Genomic DNA, 24,592 nt, shown 5'->3' with positions numbered 1-24,592 from the left:
TTTCATGCACTTTGCAGCAATTTACTGGAAAATGCAATTATGCTCAACATTAGTGGAGTTGGGTTTCAGATGCACTTGTAATTGTTGTGCTTCCCTAATTGAAGGTCTATGTCCAAACACACACACACACACACACACAGAGAGCGGTTGATGTTTCTGAAAGTCCCTGACAATATCATGATGCATATTTTCTTAGCATGGGTGGCCTGTAATTAAAGAGACAGACACACAAACACACATACACATGCCCTGACACAGTGTTCATAAAAGAGACAGAGATGTTGCAAGTACTGAAACAAATTTATTGAATCTTCCAGTAGAGGCTTGATATTCATGGAATAAAACTGCTTTTCTGGGAGTTTTACTGAGCAAAAACACAAAGGAGAAAAAAAACAAAAACAAAACAAAGAGGCAATGTGTGAAAGTGCAGACAAACAAAACAGAAAACATGTTCAAAATTACAAAAAGAATGTAAAGAGTAATACAGTTTAATAGCAAAGAGAATTGCTCAAAGCATAAAAGAATTGAATGGCAAAATCTGCATTTTATAAAAAAGAAATCATACTGGGACATCAGTAACTGACACCCTTTTCTCAGTCAACAATTTGAAAACAACAAATTTGAATGCTCAACATTTTCCCATAACAGTCATTTAACAAGTTTTGCTCAGTCGATGTAATAAGAGAATGAAGCGCAGTCGCTGAAATATTAATGTCCTCGATGTGACTCTGTATGTGACACATTTGATTTCGCTGCAGAGTACACAGCAACGGACAAACTACACTGCACTTGCATTTGCCTCTGCTTCATGTGGTGTTCAGCTACCAGTCGTAAATGTGTAACACTACACTAACCAAACTATGCTTTGCAAAACCAGACTGCACAGCACATATTCTAATAGTGAATATATCTAAACACTATTCTTTTTTTCTTAAAATTCATTTGAAACACGAGTGTAACACAAGATGAGCAACATTTAAACATTAGTCTGAATAGTCTGAAATGCCCTTTGAGTGCCATGCCCCACACTAAACCCCACTCTAAACTCTCAACCTCCCCCTAATTTTGCCCTCCTATTATTTTTCATGATCTGTGATATGGGATTCCATTTTTTATAATAACTTTGTACTGCTTTAATTTATTAGCCTAAAAAAAGGAATACTTTGAGGAAACGGCATACTTCTTTAAGTATCCGGAGGTGATTACAAAATTTCAGTCATATTGGTCAACCTCCAAGTCCCTGCTAACTTTACATGTCATAAGTACATTTCATGCCGACCTCATTGCAGTCCGGCAGTAGACGGCAGCCGACTGCAATTTTGGTGACCTGGAATGTCCCATAATTATTGTAACTATACAAGTATATCTGGATTTCAGAGGGAATATTTAGATGCAAACTAGTAATGAGTCAGAATAATAGAAGAACAATGAAAAAGAGACATTGTGGGAGCAAGATCAGGGAGGATACTTGCGTCATGATGAGTGTGATGGTCTAATTATTACAGTTGGTCACAAAGATCAAGTATCTTCCAGTTGCATCACGCTCACGTTGCTTACTCCTCTCCCAGGCTGTAAATGTGCCCAATCAGACATCCTTCAAGTAGAGAACAAACCAACCCATTTAAACAACCCGCCCAGCCCTACTGATCCCAGATCAGCTTATGTTTCAGTCAAAACCTCCATCCCTTATCGGGAAAGGCCTATCGGCTGAACCACAAGCCGATCTGTGATCTTGCTACTTAGACCAAAATGCTAGGGTATGGACAGCCACAGGGCCGAGGACAGTGAAGCCTAGGAGACGGAGGATATAGGGTTGTGGGGGGAGCCCATCTGGGTTAGCACCTTATCCAACCACTGCAGGGGGCCATGCAGGTGAATCTCAATCCAGCAGGGTGTGCTGGTCACATCCTGGCGGTGGTACTCTGCTCCCCAGCCCTGGAACACATGAAAACACAACATTTAGACCTTTGCTTGCTCTTGTTGCACTTGTTCATAATTTGGAGGACTCATTACAATTTTGTTCAGTGTTGAGTTCGTTAACTTTTGGTATCAAGCCACACGTTAGGATGAGAATAAAATTAGACTGTTTTTGCAGATTTCTACAGATTTGATGTCCCCAAGCATCCCAAAGTTGTTGCCGTCTGATATTGTTGACGGCACGTTGTAGAGAAAAGGTCACTTACAACTAACACAGTTAAAAAGATGCATCGAGTAACAGATAGCAGCAAAAGTGAGGAGAAAACACAAGTGAGCTAAAAATAACACTTTAACTACAGAGTGTTTGCAGCAGAGATGATATTTAAAATTCTGATTTTTGTGATTTGTGATTTAAACCTTTATAAATTCCCAGATTTCTTACAAAATAACACTAAAACTTAAAATAACAACAAACACATTGATGGTAAGTATTACCATTGACTCAACTGTAAAACAATAAGGAGAATACGAACATTTAACAGTCCAAATGAAATGCTGTTCCTGTTTTTTAATCTGATCGTCTTACTTTGACAAAGCTCATGCGGATGGTACACATCTTGGTGAGCTCGTAAACGGCCTCGAAGCCGTGGTTGACGGACTGGGCCAGCAGCTCGGCAAACTCCTGGTTGTTGAAAATCTTCAGGCTGCAGCCGCTGGGAATCTTGCACACAGTTGTGGGATGGAAACTGTGGTGGTAGTTACAGTTACGACTCTGGACGAAGATACTGCTGTCGCTCAGACATTCTGCATACACCTCCCCTCCAACATAATACAGGTGGACACCTGGGAGGAAGTGGGGGGAGAGTGAAGTGTTGGTCACCTGAAGAAGAGCTCACTTCCATCAGCAAAGGAAACAGTGCCAAAACATCAGTGTGGTCGTCTTAAATCAATGCACTGAAATGTCGACTCAATTTGTTGTTATTGTTGCGTTCTAACATCTATTGACTGCATGAATTGATTTAGTCTCTTCTGCTGACTCTCAGTGCGTGTGCAGCCATTGACGGGCTTTGCCATACTGCACCTTTGCCGATGTGCCGCCGGGTGTTCTCAATGGTGGAGTTGCGGTTGACGTTGGAGAGCAGGCCGAGGCAGAATCGGTTGCGGTTGTTGGAGGGATCTGTGAAACCATCGACGAGCACGCTGGTGGAGGACGCCTGGAACGCCTCGCCGACACGATTGTTGAGCTCGTAGTACACAATAGAGCACCAGTGCTTGGGTTCCTCATAGGCCACGGGCTGCACATCTGCGCAGGAAACACATTAACAGGTCACAGGAGTGAGCTCCGGCACACTGTACATGCAGAGACAGACGCAGACACATCTAATGCACATTTAAAATTCCTCTGAGCAGACTCATGTGCAGACAAGCTGCCAGGAGCCACTGATGCCAGCGGAGGCTCAGCTATAAATCTTACTCATCTGCACCATTATTTCTTCCAAATTGTCCCCTGTAGCCCATAACAATGATTTGAATAAACATACAGGACCCGTTGGTTGCATTTGTGTACATTAATGCTGACCAAAATCAATGCAGATGCATCCTAAATTATGCCTACTGTCTGTGGTCTGTGTGCCAGCCTTTATTGAGCAGGAAAACAGTCAATAGAAGGTGCCTGGCCTTGCTCTGTGTGCCTCAAATCTGAAGCAGAGCCAGTGCCAGCTGGCCTCACCCTCTCTCCGAGAGGAATAAATCATGTTTATCTAAGCACATACTTCTCCCAAACCTCCTCTGTAGCGTGGCACTGGCTAGCAGGTGTGTTTTGTCTGTCCCATTCCCAGAGCTGGCCTACAATAGAAACCCATTCCCCTGCACAGGATGCAGCTTGTGGAAAAGAAAAGAATTCCCCAAACGCGCACTTCCAGCAAACATTTCAACAGCTCTTCCCGTTATCGCTGTCACCGTGTGTGAGCAGGATTTTTGGGCCTTTAGTCCATGATCATGAAAAAGTACAAACGTTTCATTGGTCAGGTGTCGACCTCAGTCCAGCTGTTATTCTGATGTGAGGTGAGAATATATAAATATAAAGTGCAAACATTTACTCATTTAACAACTTGGGTCTTATTTCAACCATCGTTGCTATCGGTTGTGTCACATCATGCTCACCAAAGTCACTGCTGGCATCTGAGAGCATGGCGACACTGCCACAGTGAAGTGTGTAACAGGACAATAAACAGAAACAAGTAAAGACACTCAGACAGGTTGCAGGCTGGAGGTCTGAACCTCAACAAGGATTCACGAGATGGATCTAAGGGGTCTTGAGATAAAAAAAGACACAAACTTGCTTGTTTTCTGCACTTTTTCTTTTGAAAGGCTGTAGTTTACCTCTCTGTGCCTCTAATTATGGGGACATCACTCTTTGATTGCACTGCTTGCAACTCATAAACATGCCTGTTGTGATGAGTTGACGCTGCTTTATATAAAGGAGCAGAAGGGAAAAAGTTGGGAATGACTGATCTCAATCTCTTTATTTTTGTCGGTAAGAATGCCGACTGTACTTATCGTCACCTCAATTAACAATAAGAGCTATAGCTAAGAGCTGTGCCAGGAAGTCACGTTGTAAACCGTGATGGATGATTACAACAGAAAGTTTGGGTGATCCTTTAGTGATTCGCCTTTGTTTTCTCCTCCAGATAAATTGTCTGATCTTACTCCATCAGAATTTTAGCAATGTTTCTCAGCAATTAACTTACCAAGTAAATTCTTATTACTACTGATTGAAATTATCCCCAACACTAAAAACAACTCTTTAAATCAGATGGCGCTGTCGTCCATGACTTGTCCATTGTATGGTCTATTACGATCACGAGTGCAGGGTTTGGACGTGTCTGCTCTCTAGCACAATAAAGCCAAAACCACAAAGCAGAGATAGCAGCAATTATTGCACCACATTTCAGATCTGAAAGTTGGAGGTAATTAGTGAATCTTATCGTTAACGAGTTTCAAGTCATTACCACCAGCAGAGATGACATAAGCCCCAGCTTTTATAGACCTCATAAAGCTGCTCTGAGGTCTGGCTTAATTTGCTGAGGCTTTGAGCGTCCCCTGGGCTCGCACCCACAGACAGAGTCTCGCTGTAAACTAGCAGGTCCTCTCCACACACTGCTCAGGGTTTATCTGACAGGATATGGCATCAACTCTGAAGAGGTTTTTCTTTCTTTGTTAGATTTTCAGTTTGACCACAAGAGAAAAAAAAACTTTCCCAGAAATCTTTGCACCTGCAGATCAAGGCGAGCAGGTGCAGACAGCTTTATGTGGATGATATCACCATGAACACAAGGACGTGTGTGCGTGTGTGTGTGTGTATGAGAGATAGTAACTGTCATGGTTACCTGCCCGGTTGTTAGTCTCTAGAGACAAGGGTGGAGCCATGAGGTTGGTGTCCATTGGCTGGGGGCAATCCTGAGTCATCTGCTCCTCTGGGGGCATGTAGGCAGGAGGGGGAGTCTCTGTATCAGGAAGGGGGCAGAACAAAGAGCAGATAAGTGACTTGTTGTTCAGTCTGGAGAAAAAAGGAGGAAAAATGGAAGATAATTCACTGCCGGAGCTCACCTGGCATCTGGAATGGACTGCCGGGGTCAGAGCTGGAGGGTGAATGAGGGAAGGTGGCGCTGCTGCCGCTTCCCGGTGAGTTTGGGTAGCTGTTCCCCGGCGAGTGGGGGAAATTGGGGGGCATTGTGTTGGCCTGAGGAAAGGATTCTGGGAAGGTGGCATTCTGCGGCATGTGCGGCTCATTCTGTTGTAGAGGGTTGCGGAAGCGAGGCAACATTGTATGCTTGGCGTTGAACTCGCTGTTCCTCGGTACCAACACAGGGGGCAGCACTGAGGAGGGAGAAGGTCATAAAGATGGTTAAAACAGGAAGTGCTTTGAAGCAACCAATCACAGCAGCTTTTTCCAGCCTTTTTAACAATTAGTCCACAAAACAGTATTCATATAACTTCCAGAAAGTTGCAGCAGGCTTTCTTTCTCTTGCATATACTCTAATATAATAATCCTCCTGTCCTAGTGTCCCAGTGTTGTTTGACCCCACAGGTGAGAGGCTCAGACTGTGTTAACTTTATATTTAAATTAGTGAGCAGCAGGCTTGCATGTTGCTCTACACTGTAACTCAGACCTCATCAAACGTCAGAAAATAGTATAAAATGAAAATAATGTTCTGCAGAGATAAAGGTGACGTCTACAAAACCTTTTATCCATTGCCAACAGGGGGAAACCTAATAAAACAGAAACATATCTTAGAAGCTGGAGTGAATGTCATCTCAGCCCCATGAATGCACTATGGTACAGCACACTACTGCTTCATTATCAATGTTCAGTGTACATTGAACACATGTTAGAGTAAGAATATGGTCCTCGTCTTTAGTTCACTTTATTTGCTTTTAGTTCTGCTTCTCTTCTCAGATGTCATCTTATTTGAGTTGATGGAGTATCTTTATGTTATTGTTCTGTGATTTGTGTAACTTGGCTTTTGTGATAAGTGACCATTGGGATTAATGAAGAAATGAATCTATCTCAGTCTAATGATTAATCGACTAATCCTCTCAGCACTGTGGACATCTTGCGCAATCACACACATGCAAAACCTAGCCATACAAATTCAATAAGAACTGAGTTATCTGATTCCAACATAATAAAGCAATCTCTTTCTGGCACTCTACATGTTTTTACGTCCCGAGCACAGATGTCCCTGCATTTTTCAAATGTCAGCTTCCAGCCTGTTGGTCTGAGCCAGCAGTATTTGGCCCAGACTCTCAGGTTTCTGCTCTGAAAAGACATTTTGAGCCGAGCCATTCTTGAGGAATTCATCACTTGGGGTAAATATCCTGGCTGATGCGAGGGCTATTCAGGTGCAGTGTACACAAACCACACAGATATGCTCCACTTGTGTCTATAAATACCTGCGCAGATAAATAAAGCCGGTGCTGAAATTTTAGACGGGGCCTGCGCTGCTGTCAGTGTTCCTGCAGGTAGCCCATGTGTGCAGCAGCGGACCAGTGCATCAATGTAGGAGTTTATTTCAAAGGTTATATGTGGAGCAGGTGTTCGGTAGAATAGTGAAGAAAGATTGACAGGATGTGTGTGTAGGCGGGTGGTGTTGGGGGAGAAGGGGAGGTGGGTAGAGTGGATGGACAGGTGCTGTGGGGTTTAATCACCTCAGCCCTCCGTCTTCCACCCGCTGCTAAAACAAAAAGTGTGCATGGCGGGCAACAACTCTTTCCTCCCATTGTGTGTGGGTGACCGGCTTCCTGCTCCAACCATCCTCAGAGAGACTGTGCGTGCAGTCATGTGTGTGTGTGTGTGTGTGTGTTCGTATCCTCGTTTTTGTAACACGCATGCAAGTGTGAGTGTGTGTGTGCCTGTGTGTGTCTACATGTGTGCATAAATGTGAAAAAAGAAAAAAAAAAAAAGGCCAACAGCACAGAGCATGCCCAAAACAAAGCCCTCATTCTCCCCCAGAAGGAATTTCCTGCTCCACACACACATGAACAAACACACACACACACACTTGGCCCTTTACACACTTAGCACCCTGCACACAGCTGTTTCCATCTTGTCAGCTGACCCTCATTTTCTTGTTAGTGAGAGGCCAAGTAGTGTTTGATTTGTCTTGTTTCTGCATTACCTTTGCAGCGAGCGCGCTGAGGCTGTGGAATGTCAAAGGAAATGAGGCGGGCTGAGTCAGTATCTATTCAAATCTCTTCTTCTTCTGATTATACTTGAATTTTTTCATTTGCTTTTGCTTAACTTGTCTCTTTATTTCTTACATCTTTTATTATTGGAGTTGGTTCCATTATGAAATTTCATCTAATGTAATTTGATATTTTTAACTTGCTGCCTTGTGTGAAGCATTTTGTAACTTGGGTTTAAAGTCCTGAAGTCGAATTCTTGCATTTTCAAAGAAGGTGCATGCTGGTTTTTCTTGCACTTTCAGAAAACAGACAAGAGATGCAAGAAAAAAAGAATAAAACAGGTAAAAATCTGCAATAGCCCTTACATCAGTATTAGAATAATACTTTACATGCACAGATAACTGCTCAAAACATTCCTTAAATTCAATTTAAATCAGTTTATTGAGTGTTTTTCTGGCATGGTTTTCCTTTTATTAGGAAAAACATCAAAGCAGGGAATTTCAATGCCAGTGCTCTGCTTCTCCCAAATATAAAATCTGTGTGAAACTCATTGGAATTATTCTTATGTAAGGTGACATGAGGAAAGCCAGTACTGGCCCTGAGAGGATCGGTGCATGTCAGGACATCAGGACCACATGACTCACCTGGACTGTCCACTCGTTTGTAGTGGTAGGGGTTGATACACACGTCCTTCTGTTTGGAGCCAAAGGGGTACTCGCAGCACTCCAGGGCCTTCAGCTCATGATGGGACTGCAGGTCGGGCCAGCGCCACACCCGACAATAAATGACATGCGGCAGACCTTTCCTATGGGACACCTGCAGCCGTCCATCCAGGGAGCGGGGGATTGTCACACAGTTACTGGGCTGGCCCGGGCAGCTAAGAGCCCTCTCCAGCTCCTCCATGGCTCCTTTCTTCTTTTTCAGTTTCTTGACCAGAGCATCCACGGCCTTTTCCGCCCACTTCTCTTCCTCGTCGCCCTGCTTCCAACCCAGCAGCCGTTTGACCGCCGGGCTGGTGAAGGAGAAGAGCGAGGTGACGTTCATGTTGGACGAGCCGCCCTCCTCCCCTCTCCCTTCTGCCCAAAGGAAGTGCGAGCAGCAGTGGTGCACAGTCCAATGTTAGAAAAGAAAGGGTGAGATGCTATGAGTGCTCGTCCTTTTGGAGTTTCAGATAATCCTCAGCTTCACAGACGTGAGATCAGGTCCGTTTGGCAGTCACTAAAAGAAAAGGAGAGGTCGGTTAGCATCTACGAGTAAAGCAAGAAACTGCACCAAACACACTACAGATCAGTCCAGCTCTGTCCTGTTCTGACTCTAACAAAGTTGAACCATCAACCTCTCCCCGTTTATCTTCCCTCGCAGCACTGATGTCTCACCAGAAGACTGCGTGGATGATGTCACCCTCATAGCTGTTATGACCATATCAATCATGGCTTCTGGGAAACTGGCAGAGGAGTCACAACGGGACACCCTCCTGAGAACATCCACCCCAAACAGACATTCTGCAGATAGCTTCCTGTCCGTACGGCTTGTCACATTACCGCCACTCACTCACGTCACTTACAGCAAAGGATCCAGATACAGTATGTAGCCTACAAAACCTTTAGGAATTTGGCCCGCAGATTTAACACCTGATTCATTTTGCAGAAATGTGCAGTCTTCACAGGTCAAATCGGGCCCCGTCCAGTTTTTTAACATCCATTGAACAGCTTTATGGCAGCTCAGATCTAGCAGCAGCTGACAACAATAAGTGAACAGATTTCTGTCAGCTGAATAATCGATTCGCGGAGGAATCATTTCAGCTTGTCTGTTGTCTCTCTTGATGAAAACATACTTATGAATTTATATCTAATTTCTGTAACCAATCGTCAAAAATCCAAATATATTCACATTAGTATAGAGAAGACAAGGAACCATAAAATGTTTAAATTTGTGAAGCTAAGGCCATTTTATTTTTAGCATTTTTTACTTAAAAAACAAGTGAACAACACGTTCACCATCAGCTTAAACTAAATCACTTTTCTATTGATACTGCAATAAAAAACTCAATATGCAGTGATGGAGGGGTTGAGCCATACTGCCAAAACATAGTTTTACTTGCTATGACCGACTGTGTAGGTCAAAGACTTTATATCCTCTCTGCTGCTCTCTCTCACAAACACGCCTCGGTAGCGGCTAGAGCTGCCGGGCGACTCTGCATATACGTATGTAAAATCTGAAAAGGTCTTTCAGATCTCAGAGGAAGGGGCCTTTCAATGAGCCGCCTGCTGAGGCGAATGTTCTGTAAAGCTTCAACACTACCAACCAACAGACACAGGTTTTGGGCAGGGATCTGCAATGTGCAGGACAATAAAAAGGAAGTGGCATGTGGACGCCAGGATAAATGTGCCCATTCACTCGGGTCCCACAGGAGCAATTCAGTAGCCAGGAGGTACATGCATTCTCGCCTTTAAAAGGGAAAACAAGAGTGCTTTGAGCTCTCCCGCTTCCACCTTCTTTTCAAGTTTTTCTGAATGCAATTAGGGAGATAAAAACATAGTTATGGCTGAGGATTGGCTGTGCATAAATGCTCAGATGCGATCCCAGAATCCGATGAACAGCTTGTCAGAAATCCACCACCTTTAGTCTGAGTCATGGCCGAGGATGCATCGCTCTCTGACAGTAAAGCCTGCAGTATATTGGATTTCCTACGAGCAGGAAGAAATACATCATTAAGACTGCTCTGTAGTTATTCTTGGCCCTTCAGATTATGGGATGAAAAGCGATTTCTATCTTTGTCAGCTACTGCATGCGTCGGCTACATCATGCTGACAAATGGGCAGGGAAGTTTGATGAGAACAGGTGCTGTTTACAACGTGTGTGTGTGTGTGTTTGTGTGTGTGTGTTCGTGTTTGTGTAAAGTGTATGTGTGTGTGTTGTGGGTGCCTTGGACACTTACAATCACAACCACACTGACAGGAAAGCAGCAAGTTGCACCTATACTTAGCTTAGCTTAATCACATTGGCTGATCATAAGTGATGCAGAAATACTACCATACGAGGGAGGGGACGTATGGGTGGGTTTGGGGTTGTGTGTGTGTGTGTGTGTGAGAGAGAGAGAGAGATCAAGGGAAAACATATATCAACACTGATATCTCTTATGCCACAAGACCCGATACCACACCAAGCTAGCATCATAAGAGAACAACTCTGCATCAGAGAAACAGGAAGCAAGCTTCATATCTGTCATCACCAGCACGGCACAGACATCACTTCCTCTTGCTGAGACCTGCAGGTTTTTTTGCAGGGTGGGAGAGAAAAAGGCAGGTATCTAAACTGGCCACCCCTGACTTTAATCTTCCTTTCTCGCTCTCTCTCCGTCTCACACACCTCCTTCCTTTGTAGTGAAGCTGCAAACGGTGGAGGAGGATGGGTCAGAAATGTAGTGGGTGCAGCCTCTGTTCCTGCATATTTAGTCATTATCATTTAAAATTTTCTGAACTACAGGCAACACAATACTTGGATTCAGTATTGATACCACTTTTTTTTTTAACTTTGAGGACTCTTTTACAAACTCCTTCATTTAGATTAATAAAAGAAGCCACAGTTCCTGAGTGATGGTTAAATACTAATGGCTGCACGAGAAATTTACCTGAACAAAATAGACAATTGGCAAAATTCAGACTTAAAGCTCCAGTTTGTAGGATTCAGGGGGATCTGTTGGCAGAAATGTAATAAATTATTCATAGTTATGCCTTCAGGTTACATTTCTACAGTAACTTTCTGTTTTTCAGGGCCGCCGTCGTGGAGGGTGAGCCGAGGGGTGTTCAGCTGGTTGCAGTCTGCGACCTCACTGCTCGATGACACTAGATGCTACACGCTGGACCTTTAAGTCAGGAAATATCTAATGCAGCTAATGATTAATCAAACTTTTGTTAGCCTGTGCAAGGTCACAAAATAGTGGAAAATACCCATCACAAGTTCCCAGACCCCAAACTGACACAACTGAATGACGTGCAGCCAACTTTCCAAAACCCAAAGATTTTCAGTTTATTGTACGTTTTTGACATTTTTGCTTGAAAAGGGACTTTTACAATTCACATGGCCACATTTTTAATTCCTGGTATTGGTATGTGACAGCTGCACACACATGTCAGTAAGTACCAAGAAAGTACGGTTTGGAGGTTGAACACCCAAACCTACAGAGAAATGTCAAGGGTACAGCCTCTGCTCACTCCTGCTCTGGAGTTTCTGGATTTCTCTGCTGTTGTCTAAAACAAAATTATTCTCATCATTGTTGTCATAATAAATCTCAACAAGCTGATGTACAGCGTTGTGCTACATGGTGACCTTGCCCATGCCTGATGCAAAACTGACTCAGCAAATCTCCACACGAAGCAAAAGACACTGAGTGTGGAGCATAACAATACAACATAAAGTTCAAAAAGCAAACACTGCAATATCATCTTTGTACCACGGTCACCAGCCAGACACACAGAGAGTCTTTTTGATCGACTTCCAGCCACAAAGCTGCTTTGATGGCCTCTGAGTAACAGGCAGCACTATCAGCACAAGTTCAGGACTAGCTGCAGAAAGACAACCTTTAATCCATTTCAGATGGAAGATTGCAGAAATGTCTTTATTGTAACATCTGGAGCAGGCTTCATAGTCCTCTGTGTCATTCTACTGCAGCTGGAGACCATATCTCTTTGATATTTCCAACCCTGACAGTTAGAAATATCTGACTGCTGGCCTGACCACATGCTTATTTAAAGGGTCTTGATGCCTTTGTATTGGCTCTTTGGACAATGCTAGTTTAGAGTTGTCTGTGAAGCAGTCAAAATACAAAGGCGCCATTGTGCCTCCCTGTTCCTATATCTATGTATAGACTAGGATGCTTGTATGACATAAACAAGCTTTTTTTTGTGCACCAACTTTCCGAATGACTCTGAAAATCTGACTTTAAATAGACTCTGTGTTCACATCCAGGTTCGCAGCTTGTCTGTCAAAACACATTCTGGATGAAGTGAATCTCAGATCTAATCTAAATGCTTAATAGAAGCCTTTCATTGAAAGTGTTGGCACAGCTTGTCACCTTGAAAGATCCTGAGTCCAGCACTTTTCACTCAGAGCCACTAATTAGTCACTAATACCTTCATAACCACACTGAAATGCTTCTCGATGCAGTGTGATAGTGTGTTCCTCTCACCTGATGTCTGTATGCTGTTCAGAGCAGTTAAACTTAGCATGAAGATCAGAGACAATGCTGATTTAAATGTTTTCATATCAGCAAATGGACTAACAACCTGCACAGCTTCCTAACTACAATTCTTGAATATTGAGATATTTAGCACTAATTCTCTGATTATATGACTGATGTATTTTTTTTCCATGCATCAAATCTCTATATGCAGGCATCAACCTTTGAGCCTGGTCGTCTGGTGTCACACACAGTCAATGAAGACTCACACAGATGCCTGCAGTGGCCTTGGCCGCTGCTCTCCTCCCTATAAAAGCTGAAACACACACCATCATTTACACAACAGCTCCATAAAAACTACTCTGACATTCCCTGCAGCTGAGTCCAGGAAATGCTCTCGCACTATTGTGTTAGCGGTAGCTTGTTATGGCCATCAGTTAGCCCACCAGACAGAAACTGAGGCTAATGGGAGCACATAGTGGGATCATGCGACACGGACAGGCGAAGGCTTTGACCCACCTGGTGCGAGCTGTTAGCCACTACACTAGTCCCATGGATCATTTTGCACCGCTCCAGTGTCTGTTAATCAATTTAGGCCTGGGCTGTGTAGGATGAGGAGGCAGTAATGATGCTCTCTGGACCCTCCCCGGGGACGGAGCATTGTAAAGAAGCTACATTATTTATCAGCAGGGTCCTGGATGGGGCCTCCATTAGCCCGCACTCAATGGAGTCACTGGCTATAAACAGAGGAGAGCAGGAAGAGAGAGAGTGATAGATAAAGAGAAAGAGAGAGGAGGAGGGGGGGGGGGGTGGGGGGTGATGCAGAAAGAGAAAGACAGGAAGAAAGTGAGAGTGATGGCAAAGCCAGAGATGTAAGACAGAGGGAGTGTTTTGGAGAGAGAGATGGAAAATGCAGCATATATCTGGTCTCTTCCCCCGAGCACTTCTCAATTAAGTGCCTTCAAGGGTCATTACTGAGTAAAGAGTAACACTACAAGGATGCAGTATATGCTTTTGTACAAATACAAATCATAGCAAAGCAGCAATGACATATGAAAGCATCTCCAGAGTAACAGCTGTCACTCAGTGGGGCTGGGTATGAAATTTCCAAATCACGATATGATGCTGGATACTGACACCAAAACAATACTTTTCTCTACATGTCACTTTGAGACTTATGAACGATCGGTTTATAAATCAAGATTGACGGAAAATTGACGTTTATCAAGCGAAAATGTCAAAGAATCTCTGGTTTCAGCTTCTCAAATGTGAGGATTTTCTGCATTTCTCTGCTTTGTATGTTTTAAAATGAAATATCTTTGGGTTTTGTACTGTTAGTTGGGCAAAATAAGCAATCTGAAGATGTCACCTTGGGCTCCAGAGAATTGCAATAAGCATGTTTCTCTGTTTCCAGTTATTTTACAGACTGAATGATTCATCCAACAAATTATTCGCAGTTAATTGAAGTTAATGGTTAGTTACAGCCCTAGTAATCGTGTTTTTCTACAAACCTTGATCCGTTCATTTTATTTGTGTAGGATTTAGTGGCACCTAGTGGTGAGGCTGCAGATTGCTACCAATTGAATACACCGGATCTCACCCTCCCCTACGATGGCTGCGAAAACAGTGAAAAATGCGAAAGGCTCTCTCTGGCCCCTGTGTCTGGTTTGTCCATTCTGTGCTACTGCAGAAACATGGCAGTGCAACATGGTGGACTCCACAGAAGAGGACCCACTCTCTCTGGAGATACAAAGAGCCATTTTAAGGTCATGAAAACACAAATACATTTGTACACAAATGAAAACATAACTGTGACTTGTATATGACATTTCTAACAGTAGATCCACTGGATACAATGGACCTTTAACAAAAGAAGCCAAACTTCTCCAATCTTAAAAGTTGGCTGCACACTTCAATTCAGTTATGTCAGTTTGGGTTCTGGGAACTTGTGATGGGTATTTTTCACTATTTTGTGATGTTGCATAGACCACCAGTAATTGATTCATCGCTAGCTGCATTAGTTCCTGATCTTGTTTACTTATTCTTTGATGAGATATTTCCTGACTTAAAGGTCCCGTGTGTGGGATTTGGTGTCATCTAGCAGTGAGGTTGCAGAATACAAACAACCTAACACCCCTTACCCCCCACCAAAGTGGCCCTGAAAAACACGAAAGGTGCTCTCCAGGGCAAGTGTTGGGTTTGTCCATTCTGAGCCACCACAGAAACATGGCGGTGCAACATGGCGGACTCTCGTAGATATAACACAGTCACTTTAAGGTAACAAAAACAGAACTATTCTTATATCAAGTGATTATACACTAACAAAAACATAACTTTTATATCACATTTCTGCCAATCGATCCCCCTGAATCCTACACACTGGACCTTTAACAAAAGTGTGTGAACAAAGACAGCTGCCTAAAGAAAGGTGGTCTAAAATGGCCAAAATTTAAACCAGAAACTATCTGATTAAAGAACATTTATCATTGACATGTTTTGATACTCAGGTTGACAGACTAGAGCCCATTTTTTAGTATATATATATCAAACCTCAGTGCTCTTTGGTGGATAAACTTGTAATGGCAACATATCTTGTACTGTAGTGTAATTCATTGCTAATTATTATATGGTCCAAAAACTATTACTAGTTCAATCAGCTCCAAAAAAAAGTACTGGGATTCAACAGTCAGCGCTAGTAGCCAGCAAATGCAGATATTTACCACAGCCACTCATGTCTTATTAAACAGTAGAAGAGCAAAGCTTGAAATAACCACAGCCAGACACGAGGTGCTGCCCTTAGTGACTAGACATGGCATTGACCTGGGAAGCTCCTTTAACTTGCTGGGGTCACTTTTCCTTTACAAACACCAACACATGCACAGCTCTGACCTACTGGAGATGCACTGGCATAGGAGTGAGTGAGTGAGTGAGTGAGACCTGGCCAACACGGCATGGAAAAACACTAGAAAACCCTCTGTCACCAGAATTGTGGTCGGTATTGTCCTGACTTTGAGGGCCTGAAGTGGGATCAGATTCTTGGTGTTCCAGACACACCAGTCCACACGCGACTGCAGACATAACTAGCGAACACATGGGGTTTCAAGCAGCTATCTCAACCATGCTCGGCACTCAGTGTTGGGTTAGTGTTGTGTTAGGGTGGACACCTCACCCCGACACATGGCAGGCTATGTTGTCCGGGCCCTACAGATGCATGGGAGGGTTTTTTAAGTTCTTCACTACTGTTGTGACTGACTCTCTGGATACAGGAATGCTGCTAACCTATATTTACACCTTGTAGTTGAGAAGTTTTTGTTTTTTTTTGTCTTTGTTTGACTCGGGTCTATGGAGGCAAATGTAATGTCTGTGTTTTGTTAGTATAAAGAATGAAATGAAGCAGATCTGACCGTCAAATCAGCATTGCCATTTGTTAAAGAGGCTTCACCCTGATGTAAAACCATCCCTGTCATTTCAATCCTATAAAAACACTATTCGTTTGATTTTCAAACAGAATTTTGAAGCCGCACACCCTGAGAATGCACGACGGTAAAACAATTGGAAGTAAATCATGGACAAGGACAAATTCCTGTCCTTTGGGTAATCTGATATGTCATCTTCAATAATGTCAGGAGATCTAGCCTCAGCTCCTGTAGGTCCCTCTCTCGCTCCCTTTCTCCCTCCCTCCCTCCCTCTCTCTCATGCACACTCGCACAGACACAAATTCATAAACACATCGACATAAACTAAAACCGCACACAGGAGGACACATGTGCAGCCGGTGCACCGGCTGAAACAGCCCCAGCAAGGCTGCATCAGCCGAAACGCAGCAAAATAATGAAAAGCTTTGAAATGTGCGAGTCTGGAACCAGAGTTGTGCGATGTATGCCGTGCACACGTCTTTATTCATCACGCACTGGTTCAGTCACATCGAAATATGATCAGATAACTAATATAGAGCTTAAAGGATTAATCAATTAAATGATCATCAGACGCTTGATCATTAATAACTTAAAAAATGCAACATATTCACATTGTCTTGCTTATGAAAATGTCAGGATTTGCTGCTCATCTCTATTTCATATCATCATAAATTGAATATTTTTGGGTTTTAGCAATTTGGGGACATCTCCTTGGGCTTTAGTAAATTGTGGGGGGGGCAGTTTTCACAATTTTCTCACACATTTTGTAGCTTAACAAACCAAATATCCCCATACCATGTGCTTTATGAGTGAGGTTCAGCCTCCATTCCCTACTGAATAATCAATCCATGCCTATAAATTGACTATATTTCACCTGATGGCAGCTTCACAGAGATTTAATGGTGGTTTTAGTGTCCAAAAGCAGCACTTCCACAATATTCCTTTAAAAACTTAGTTTTCTCTGTAACATACAGTAAGATAGCCTACACTACTACACAATTACTGCAGCTCTCCATCAAAATTTGCTGTTTTTAATACTCAGCCTTATGAATTATTGCACAGCTTCATTAAAAAGTGGCTAGATTAGCAGCTAGAGTCTGACACAGTGAGTTAAAGGAAGAAAAAAAAAGTTTGAAGCTGCCAACTGACACACTGCTCAGTTGATAACCGTTGGGATCTACTTCCCCGCAAACAGAGCCGCGCACGCCGCAACGAGCGCGAACACACGCGGAGAAACTTTTCATTTAGCATGTGAGGAAATAAAATAAAAGTTTACAGTACCTTTTTCTTTCCCCTGCTGCCCCCTCGCTCTCTCGCTCTCTGCCTCCCCCTGGGTGCTCGCTCTGCCCGTCTTGGGTCTGCTCGGCCTGGCGTCAGAGAGTCGCGGAGCCGCCTCACCCTCCGCTGAGCGCCAGTATCACGCCGCGGGATGCGGCCCCGACAATAACAAGACCTACTTTTCACACGTCCAACATCTTCATTCACGGCGTGGAAATGGATTATGTAACTGCGAAACAAGGCTGTTTTCTCTTTTCTCATGTCACACTTGGCTGCTACAAACCAGGCGGTTGGAGGTGGTGAAATGTTGCTTGTTTTGATGCAGTTTAGGAAGAAGAAAAGTACGGGGGGGTGGGGGGGGGGGGGTGGTCTCTGAACATCCCTGCAAAACGTGAAATAGCTGTTTTATTTGACTCTTTTCTGCATGCATTAGATTACCAGCATGCACAATGAGGAAATTTAAGGACTTTTCCTCATCTGATCGTTCACTCCTACCATGCTGGTACCTCCCTAAATCCATCTTAAATGAGGGCAAAACCTTGATTTCAGTTCCAAACACACACTACTGTAAATACAGGCTTGATAAAACTTCTTCTCCAAACTGGGCCAGTAATCTCTCGCTGTAGTTTTAACTGACAGACAGCTTTGTGGTCTATCTGGAGTGAACTCCTGAACTGCGCCGTGTTAAGCCTGCCTCTAAGTTCCCCTCTTGCTTTGATTGTGATATGATAAGCACTATTTATGTTGTCAGGAGAACAAAAGTGTCCAAGAGCAAGGGTAAGCACCGCAGCATGCTTATACATGCCATCATCTCAACTTCTCACCCCAAGACAATAATGCAGGCACACAACCTGTTCAGTCCTGATTCCTCTGGTGGGTATATAGAGGCACAATTTTGCAATGTCAGAAGTGAAACTTCCAACAGTTCACCAAACCAGCTCATCAATACTGAATGATAATTGATGAAAAAATAGCCTCCAGGCAGCAGCAGCGGGCATGAAGTGTCCACTGAAGTGAGCTAAATCAGTCCATGCATGTGTGTCAGAAACAATGACTCACTTTTAAAAAGATATCAGAATAACTTTTGATGCATTTGGAAACATGTCATGGTGCAACGGTGCAATATTTCATCTGATATGAACAGAGGTGAAAAGGTGACTTCCCTGTCAAGAATAGGAGACAGGAATCTCAGTGCTCGAGAATGATGCAACATGTCATGCAGGTGTTATAGATAAAAATGCACTTCCTCACAGAATGGACATTTAAAATAGACTAAAAAGTACAATAAATGATGGAAAAAAAAATACCATGAGGTACTCAGTAACTTACACAACAGGTGAATATTATAGGAGTATTAACGCTTAATCAGCTCAGGAATACTTTCATTAATGAGAAACAGTGTGTCAGATGATATAAATGTTGTTTTTAAAAACCACTGATGCGACAAAAAAAACAAGCGAAGTCTTTTCAGCTTTAAGCGAGTCTGTTCATCAAGTTCAGGGCTGCCGCGGTGCTGGGGGGGACTAGATTATCTTGAAGACAGGCGGAGGGAAACGTTCAGAGTGGAGGAGGCTCCTGGCGTAGGTGACGTCACGGCGCTGGCGACAGAATGTCTGAGTAAGGCGGGAGCGAGCTGCACGTGAATAAATCTGGGAAAACAGTGCGCGGAGGGGGGAGGCAGGCAGGCAGGCAGGCAGGCAGGGAGGGAGGGGCGGAGATGATGGTGGTGGTGATGATGATGATGATGATTATGTTTAGGAATAGAAAGAAGGCTCCCCTAACTTTTTTAGTTGAAGGATTCCCTGTAATACTCGCGCGCGCACACACACGCTGCACGCTCGTGCCACCACAGAGGAGGCTGCTGGGTTTCTGCAGACTCTATCAGGCTTTATGGTGTTTAATCTAACAGCAGCACAATCAACCTGTAATATTCTCAACATATTTATACAGCGGCCATCTTGACTGTAACACTGGATTACTCAATGAAAAGTGACATTTACTTGAGGACACTTTACAGGTTGTACGTACCATTTTATTTCAGTTGTAACTACACTTTTACTGCACTACGTTTGCCTGACAGCTGTATATTTCATTCATACATGAGCTGGTAAAATGTTATGCATTGCAATAATGAATAAGGTCACATTATTCATCTCCATCTTCATCAGCTACAACATTAAGTAAAAGCACCACATTGTAAAAATACTCGATTCTGAGTATGTAAAGGATCTGAATACTTGCTCTACTCACTTGTTGGCCTGTACATTTCGTCTAACAAATACTTGAATCCGCCCACAAAATATCCAACAGCATTTGTTGACAGATTTAATGGCTTGGCTGGAGAGTCTTTTCCATCCTCTCTTTATGCTCCAAAAAACAGCCACAATGCAAATATTTGCATTTTTAACGCAACTAAAGATGCAAGCATGTTTTACATCACATCTGTTTACTAATCGCTGGGATCGGGATTATGTGGGCACCACAAATGAAAATCAGTTACTGTTGCTTATGTACTTTCTTTATGTAATGATTATGGCTGCATCAGTAGCAGAGAAGCTACCCAAACGCTCACAAAGAGACTTTCTCCCTTGTGGTTCTAATGGCTATAATAGCTGATGCTGTAATGGCTGCATCTCACTTTGATAATTCACACTGAAGCCTGTATATTAAAATCCTGCTAAAACAAGTGAACATGCATATTCTGAACAGACAAAGAGATGCTGCTGAGACTGGCCTTGCATTGTGGTGGTAAGAGCTGAATGTGGATGCATTTAGATGACAGTCCCCATTGTTGAGCAATCACACAGCAGGACACCAACCACTGATGGAGACGAGAAAAGGCCAACAGAGGGGTCAGCTCCTTCCCATCTCTGCTGTCTGACACAGTAACTTGTACTACATGCTACTTGGAGAGCCAACCTTAGGTCACCTGTACTGTAGCTGAAAGAGATACAGCAAGCATCCTGCAAATGCAAAGCCATGGCAAGACATGGGGAGATATGATGACTCTCAGGCAGTAAGATAAGTTCACCACAACCACCTGATTTCTAAATTAAACTGCAAACACGTTGCAGGAATGTGGCAGACATCAGCCCTTCTTCAGAGGAAATGAACCGAGTGGCATCAAGGTCCTGCTGCAGCCTGACGACGTGACGCTCTGCCCACCTCGTGTGTGGCGAGCTAACCGCGATGCCATTGGCTTAGCTGGACCCTCCGACGCCCACATCTGGAAATGTTCATCGGGTTCAAAGCTGGCAAAAGATCATTAATGGTAACTGTAACGTGTTAACAATAAAAAAAAAACTGCATCGCATTTTGGGAATTCACATTGATTAGACTGAGAATTGTCAAGGATTAAACTGTAAATAAAATTAAGGTGAAAACTAAATCTCGGCGGGCCTGAGGTTGCTTTCACACCTAAAAAAACATTGTTGCCACTTAATTCTGGACTGGTTTGTCTTCACACTGGCTTTTAACGAACACACCAAGAGCTGTAAGCATGAATCTTACATGCTTTCATCTCTTGAAACTAATATGGGGCACGTAGAGCTGCTGATGGTCACCGAAACTCTCCAATAAACCTGATAGTTCATACGATAGCTCTTGCCACGTTTGTAAAAAGCCAGTATGAACCAGAACCAGACCAGAACTAAAAGACAGCAATGTATAAGTTTTATTCCTTGATCTTAAACTTTAAACCACTGCTCCAGTCCAACTGAGGTTAACGTCTACTGAACATCAGCTGGGACTCGATTATGATGAATTTAACATCCCATATGTGCAACATAAGGCATCCCGCATCCTTAGACGTTTGATTCACACCTGGTAAAACTCCTCACAATCAAAAAAAGACAAATTTAATAGAAAAAAGGGGGCAAAACCTCAGAAAAAGCAACAGCGGGATCCCTCTCATTCAGATCTGACAGAAGAAGCAGCAATAAAACTGCATTTGATGAAACATAATGACAATATATGTTTAAAAAAGTGCAAACATATAATCATAAATATTAAAAGTCAACATTTAAGGCGTGTGTCAAGTGGAAATTTCTTTGGGTGCACATTTGTAAGCCTGCAGTCCAACAGCAAGGGGTCATACCCAAAACACTTCATTTCTTTTTCATATTGGCTAAAAGCTGCAAAAAGCTACTAAGTGTACCTCTGGGCTTTGATTATTTTATTACTCATACTGTTCCCAAAGCTCAGCAATAAAACATCATGCTCAGATTTCATTTCTCATCCCGTCACCTCGATATTTCTTTGGCAGTTAGTCCTGCTCTGCCGTCCAATGCCGACATCACCATCACACTGACGGGCAGGAAGGCCAGGTCGCTTCATCTAAAAGAAGAGCTCCGGCTCTCGAAATAGTCAAATACTTCTCTGCTCCCTCAACCCAAAACAGGACAAGAACTACAAGGCCAAAACGCTGCATGCAGAAGGTGCAGACAGGACATTAACTTCTGAACCACTTAGTAGTAGGCTCTATTAGGTCAGGGGTGATGAAGAGCGGGAGCCATTTAGAAACTTTGGAGCGCTGCCTGTCTCTAACCAGACGGAGGAAGGGTGAACTCACGGGTTCGGATTGATTACAGCATTAACTCCATAGACTTCCATGAATTAGCACGGGGTGGGAATTCTTCACGATGACTGACACGCGCGTTTAGACGACACTCCTCCACGCATGCAATTCATTTCGCCATCCGAGGGCTCTTGGCAGGCCCATCAGATTTTTTGCAGCAATGCGAGGCATGGCAGCAGTGCATCAGGCCAGCTCGCATTTCAAACGGGTGGCTCATTTGGCGCGGCTTTTTGCAAGTCCTTCTAGAAATAATGTCTGGGGTGGTAATATTTGAATGCTGTCTCCAGGGGCTCTCGATTTCCTCTTCTACCTTCATCGCACAGAGACAGAGGATGCACCAATCAGAGGGGGACACTACCTTAAGTCCCATTAGCTCGCCACTTGGTCGCTTTGTGGTCAAGATTTGTCTATTTCCATGCAGTTACATAAGTTGAGTGCATGATGGGCAGACATACACCTTATCTGTCACCTTTCTTCATTGTCTCTCAATCTCATTTGATTGATTGTCCTCACAGGTCTTATAAAGGTTTGGTGGTAGACAATGTTGTAGTTCTAATCTAAACCCACTGTGTAAAATGAGACTCCCTTGAGGGCTGTGTCGGCAACCCCCCACCCTCACACACGCACACAGACAATTCTGTTCACCCCCAGCGAAGAGATTCCCCGGGCTCAGTATGGAGGGTGGTCTGCCCTGGTTTATTGAGTAGAAGCGTTCGAGTCTCGGGGAGGGGAAGTGTCTAACGGCAGCTGTCACAGTCACTTGTTCGACGGGACAGTTAACCCTAGATAGCACAGCTGTCAGTCAAAGTGGTCGCGGCACATTTTGCACAAGGGGGTGGTGACACGAACTTCAACCAACTGCCAACGCTTGTTCAGGGCTGACACATGACAGTGCACCTGTATCTTGGCCAGCTGTCCATCACTGTACAGGTGCACTCTCAGAAGCATTTCTTCACAGAGGAAGCGCCTTTTTGTCCCTATAATGCAAACTGCGTTTGAAGGTGTTAGCTGTGTTTGTGTGAATTTCCTTCCATTTTGCAAAGACATGTAAGTGAAGTGAATTTTGAGACTCTGAATTGCCCGGGGGTATCCTGCTTTAGATGTGCAAAGCATTGGCGTCCAGTCCAGGGCGTTTCCCTTTGATTCATGAATTGCTTGACACGTTCTACCTTTGAAGATCCTTCTGAGCTCAGCTGCTGAGGAAAGGCTTGCTGCTACCTGCCAGGAGGTACAACTTTTTGTCAGTTTTGTCTTCACGAGAAAGTGAGAAGAGATGGAACAGAGTACAGAATTATTATGCCGACGTTGTAAACTACTTACACAGCCTAACACCAAAACATGCAATAGACTGGCTGATTCGCTAGAGGACGCTGTGTCAGTGTCACATTTTGCCTTGTCTAAACATAAAAAGTGCATGGACGCATGAGGGTGCAGTACCAGCAGGGGGCGATAATGACAGGAGCAGTGGACGTACATGTTGTAAGTCGGGTTGATTTACAACATGCTGCAGCAACATTGTTCGTAATTATGGTCACGCTAATAAAGCAAAAATCTAAATTTTTAAACAAAACATAGAGTAAGATGGTATGAAGCAAAGGTTTCAAGCACAACCCAAAGTTAAAACCAGCCAACAGAGCCACAACAGGACAGCTTACAAAACTAGAGTCTCTCTAACAAGGACAGAAGCATAGTTACAGTCTGAAGCTTTTGGAAAATACACCTATTTGCTTTGTTCCCAAGTCTAAGATGCAGTCTACAGCCAGCAGCTGGTTAGCTTAGCTTAGCATAAAGACTGTAAACAAAGAGCGATGGCCTGTCTCTGTCTTAGGTTAAAAATCTGCCTATACCTTATAGCACATCTTATTATCTTACTTCAAGGCCCACGCACTAGCGTTTCCCTGACAAATTCAGGTCAGGAATGAACTTTTGCATCATAAAAGGTTGAATTTCATAACATGTCTTACAGTGGACTTGATCATTGTTGGTGTGCTGGTTTTGCTGGATCTTCTTGCCGATGACCTTTCAGTATTGTCTGGAACAAAAATAAAACATTTCCTGGGCAAATAGTCCCTAAAATTCCCCCACCCAATCAATGTGCACTCCAGTCCTCTTGTTTCTGACCCATTTCAAGACAACAATCGTAGCTACAGTAGATGAGGAGTGATCACAAATATTTTCCCCTAGATCACACAGTGTAATGTCTCCAGTGTAATGTCTTGCATCAGATCAAACCTGCATCCTGCTAACCAGATCATCACGCAGATGTTCCCTCTGTACTCCCAGGCTGAGGTCATACCTCAGGAGAGAAGGGGGTCTGTACATCTGGAGCTGGCTGGAGCATTGTAAGTGATAGCCATCATGACATCACCTCTTCCTGGTTTGGCCTCCAAAGACAGATCTGCAGGGCAAAAATAGACCGCTCCTCACACAAAGCTGATGACTGATTGTTTGCAGCAAAAAAAATGATTACGCTAGTGGACTAACCACAAGGACATCTGAGGTCAGATGTCACAGAGTAAGCAGAGGAGCTGTGGATAA

At 43.5% G+C, this 24,592-nt stretch overlaps 1 protein-coding gene across 1 annotated transcript; it reads right to left on the bottom strand.

Annotated features, from left to right (window-relative positions):
* Positions 1-288: 288 nt before the first annotated feature.
* On the bottom strand, positions 289-17,680 carry smad1 (SMAD family member 1). Its single transcript, XM_041933354.1, has 7 exons — positions 17,482-17,680; positions 8,250-8,823; positions 5,527-5,796; positions 5,307-5,423; positions 2,999-3,220; positions 2,504-2,760; positions 289-1,935 (listed from the first exon to the last, which is right to left on the bottom strand). The coding sequence occupies exons 2-7, from the start codon at positions 8,647-8,649 to the stop codon at positions 1,792-1,794; spliced, it is 1,410 nt and encodes a 469-aa protein (XP_041789288.1). The 5' UTR covers positions 8,650-8,823; positions 17,482-17,680; the 3' UTR covers positions 289-1,791.
* Between the last annotated feature and the right edge of the window lie 6,912 nt (positions 17,681-24,592).

The sequence above is a fragment of the Chelmon rostratus genome, chromosome 3 (assembly GCF_017976325.1).
Source record: "Chelmon rostratus isolate fCheRos1 chromosome 3, fCheRos1.pri, whole genome shotgun sequence".
Classification (NCBI taxonomy): Eukaryota; Metazoa; Chordata; class Actinopteri; order Chaetodontiformes; family Chaetodontidae; genus Chelmon; species Chelmon rostratus.
This window is presented reverse-complemented; position numbering and strand designations above follow the sequence as displayed.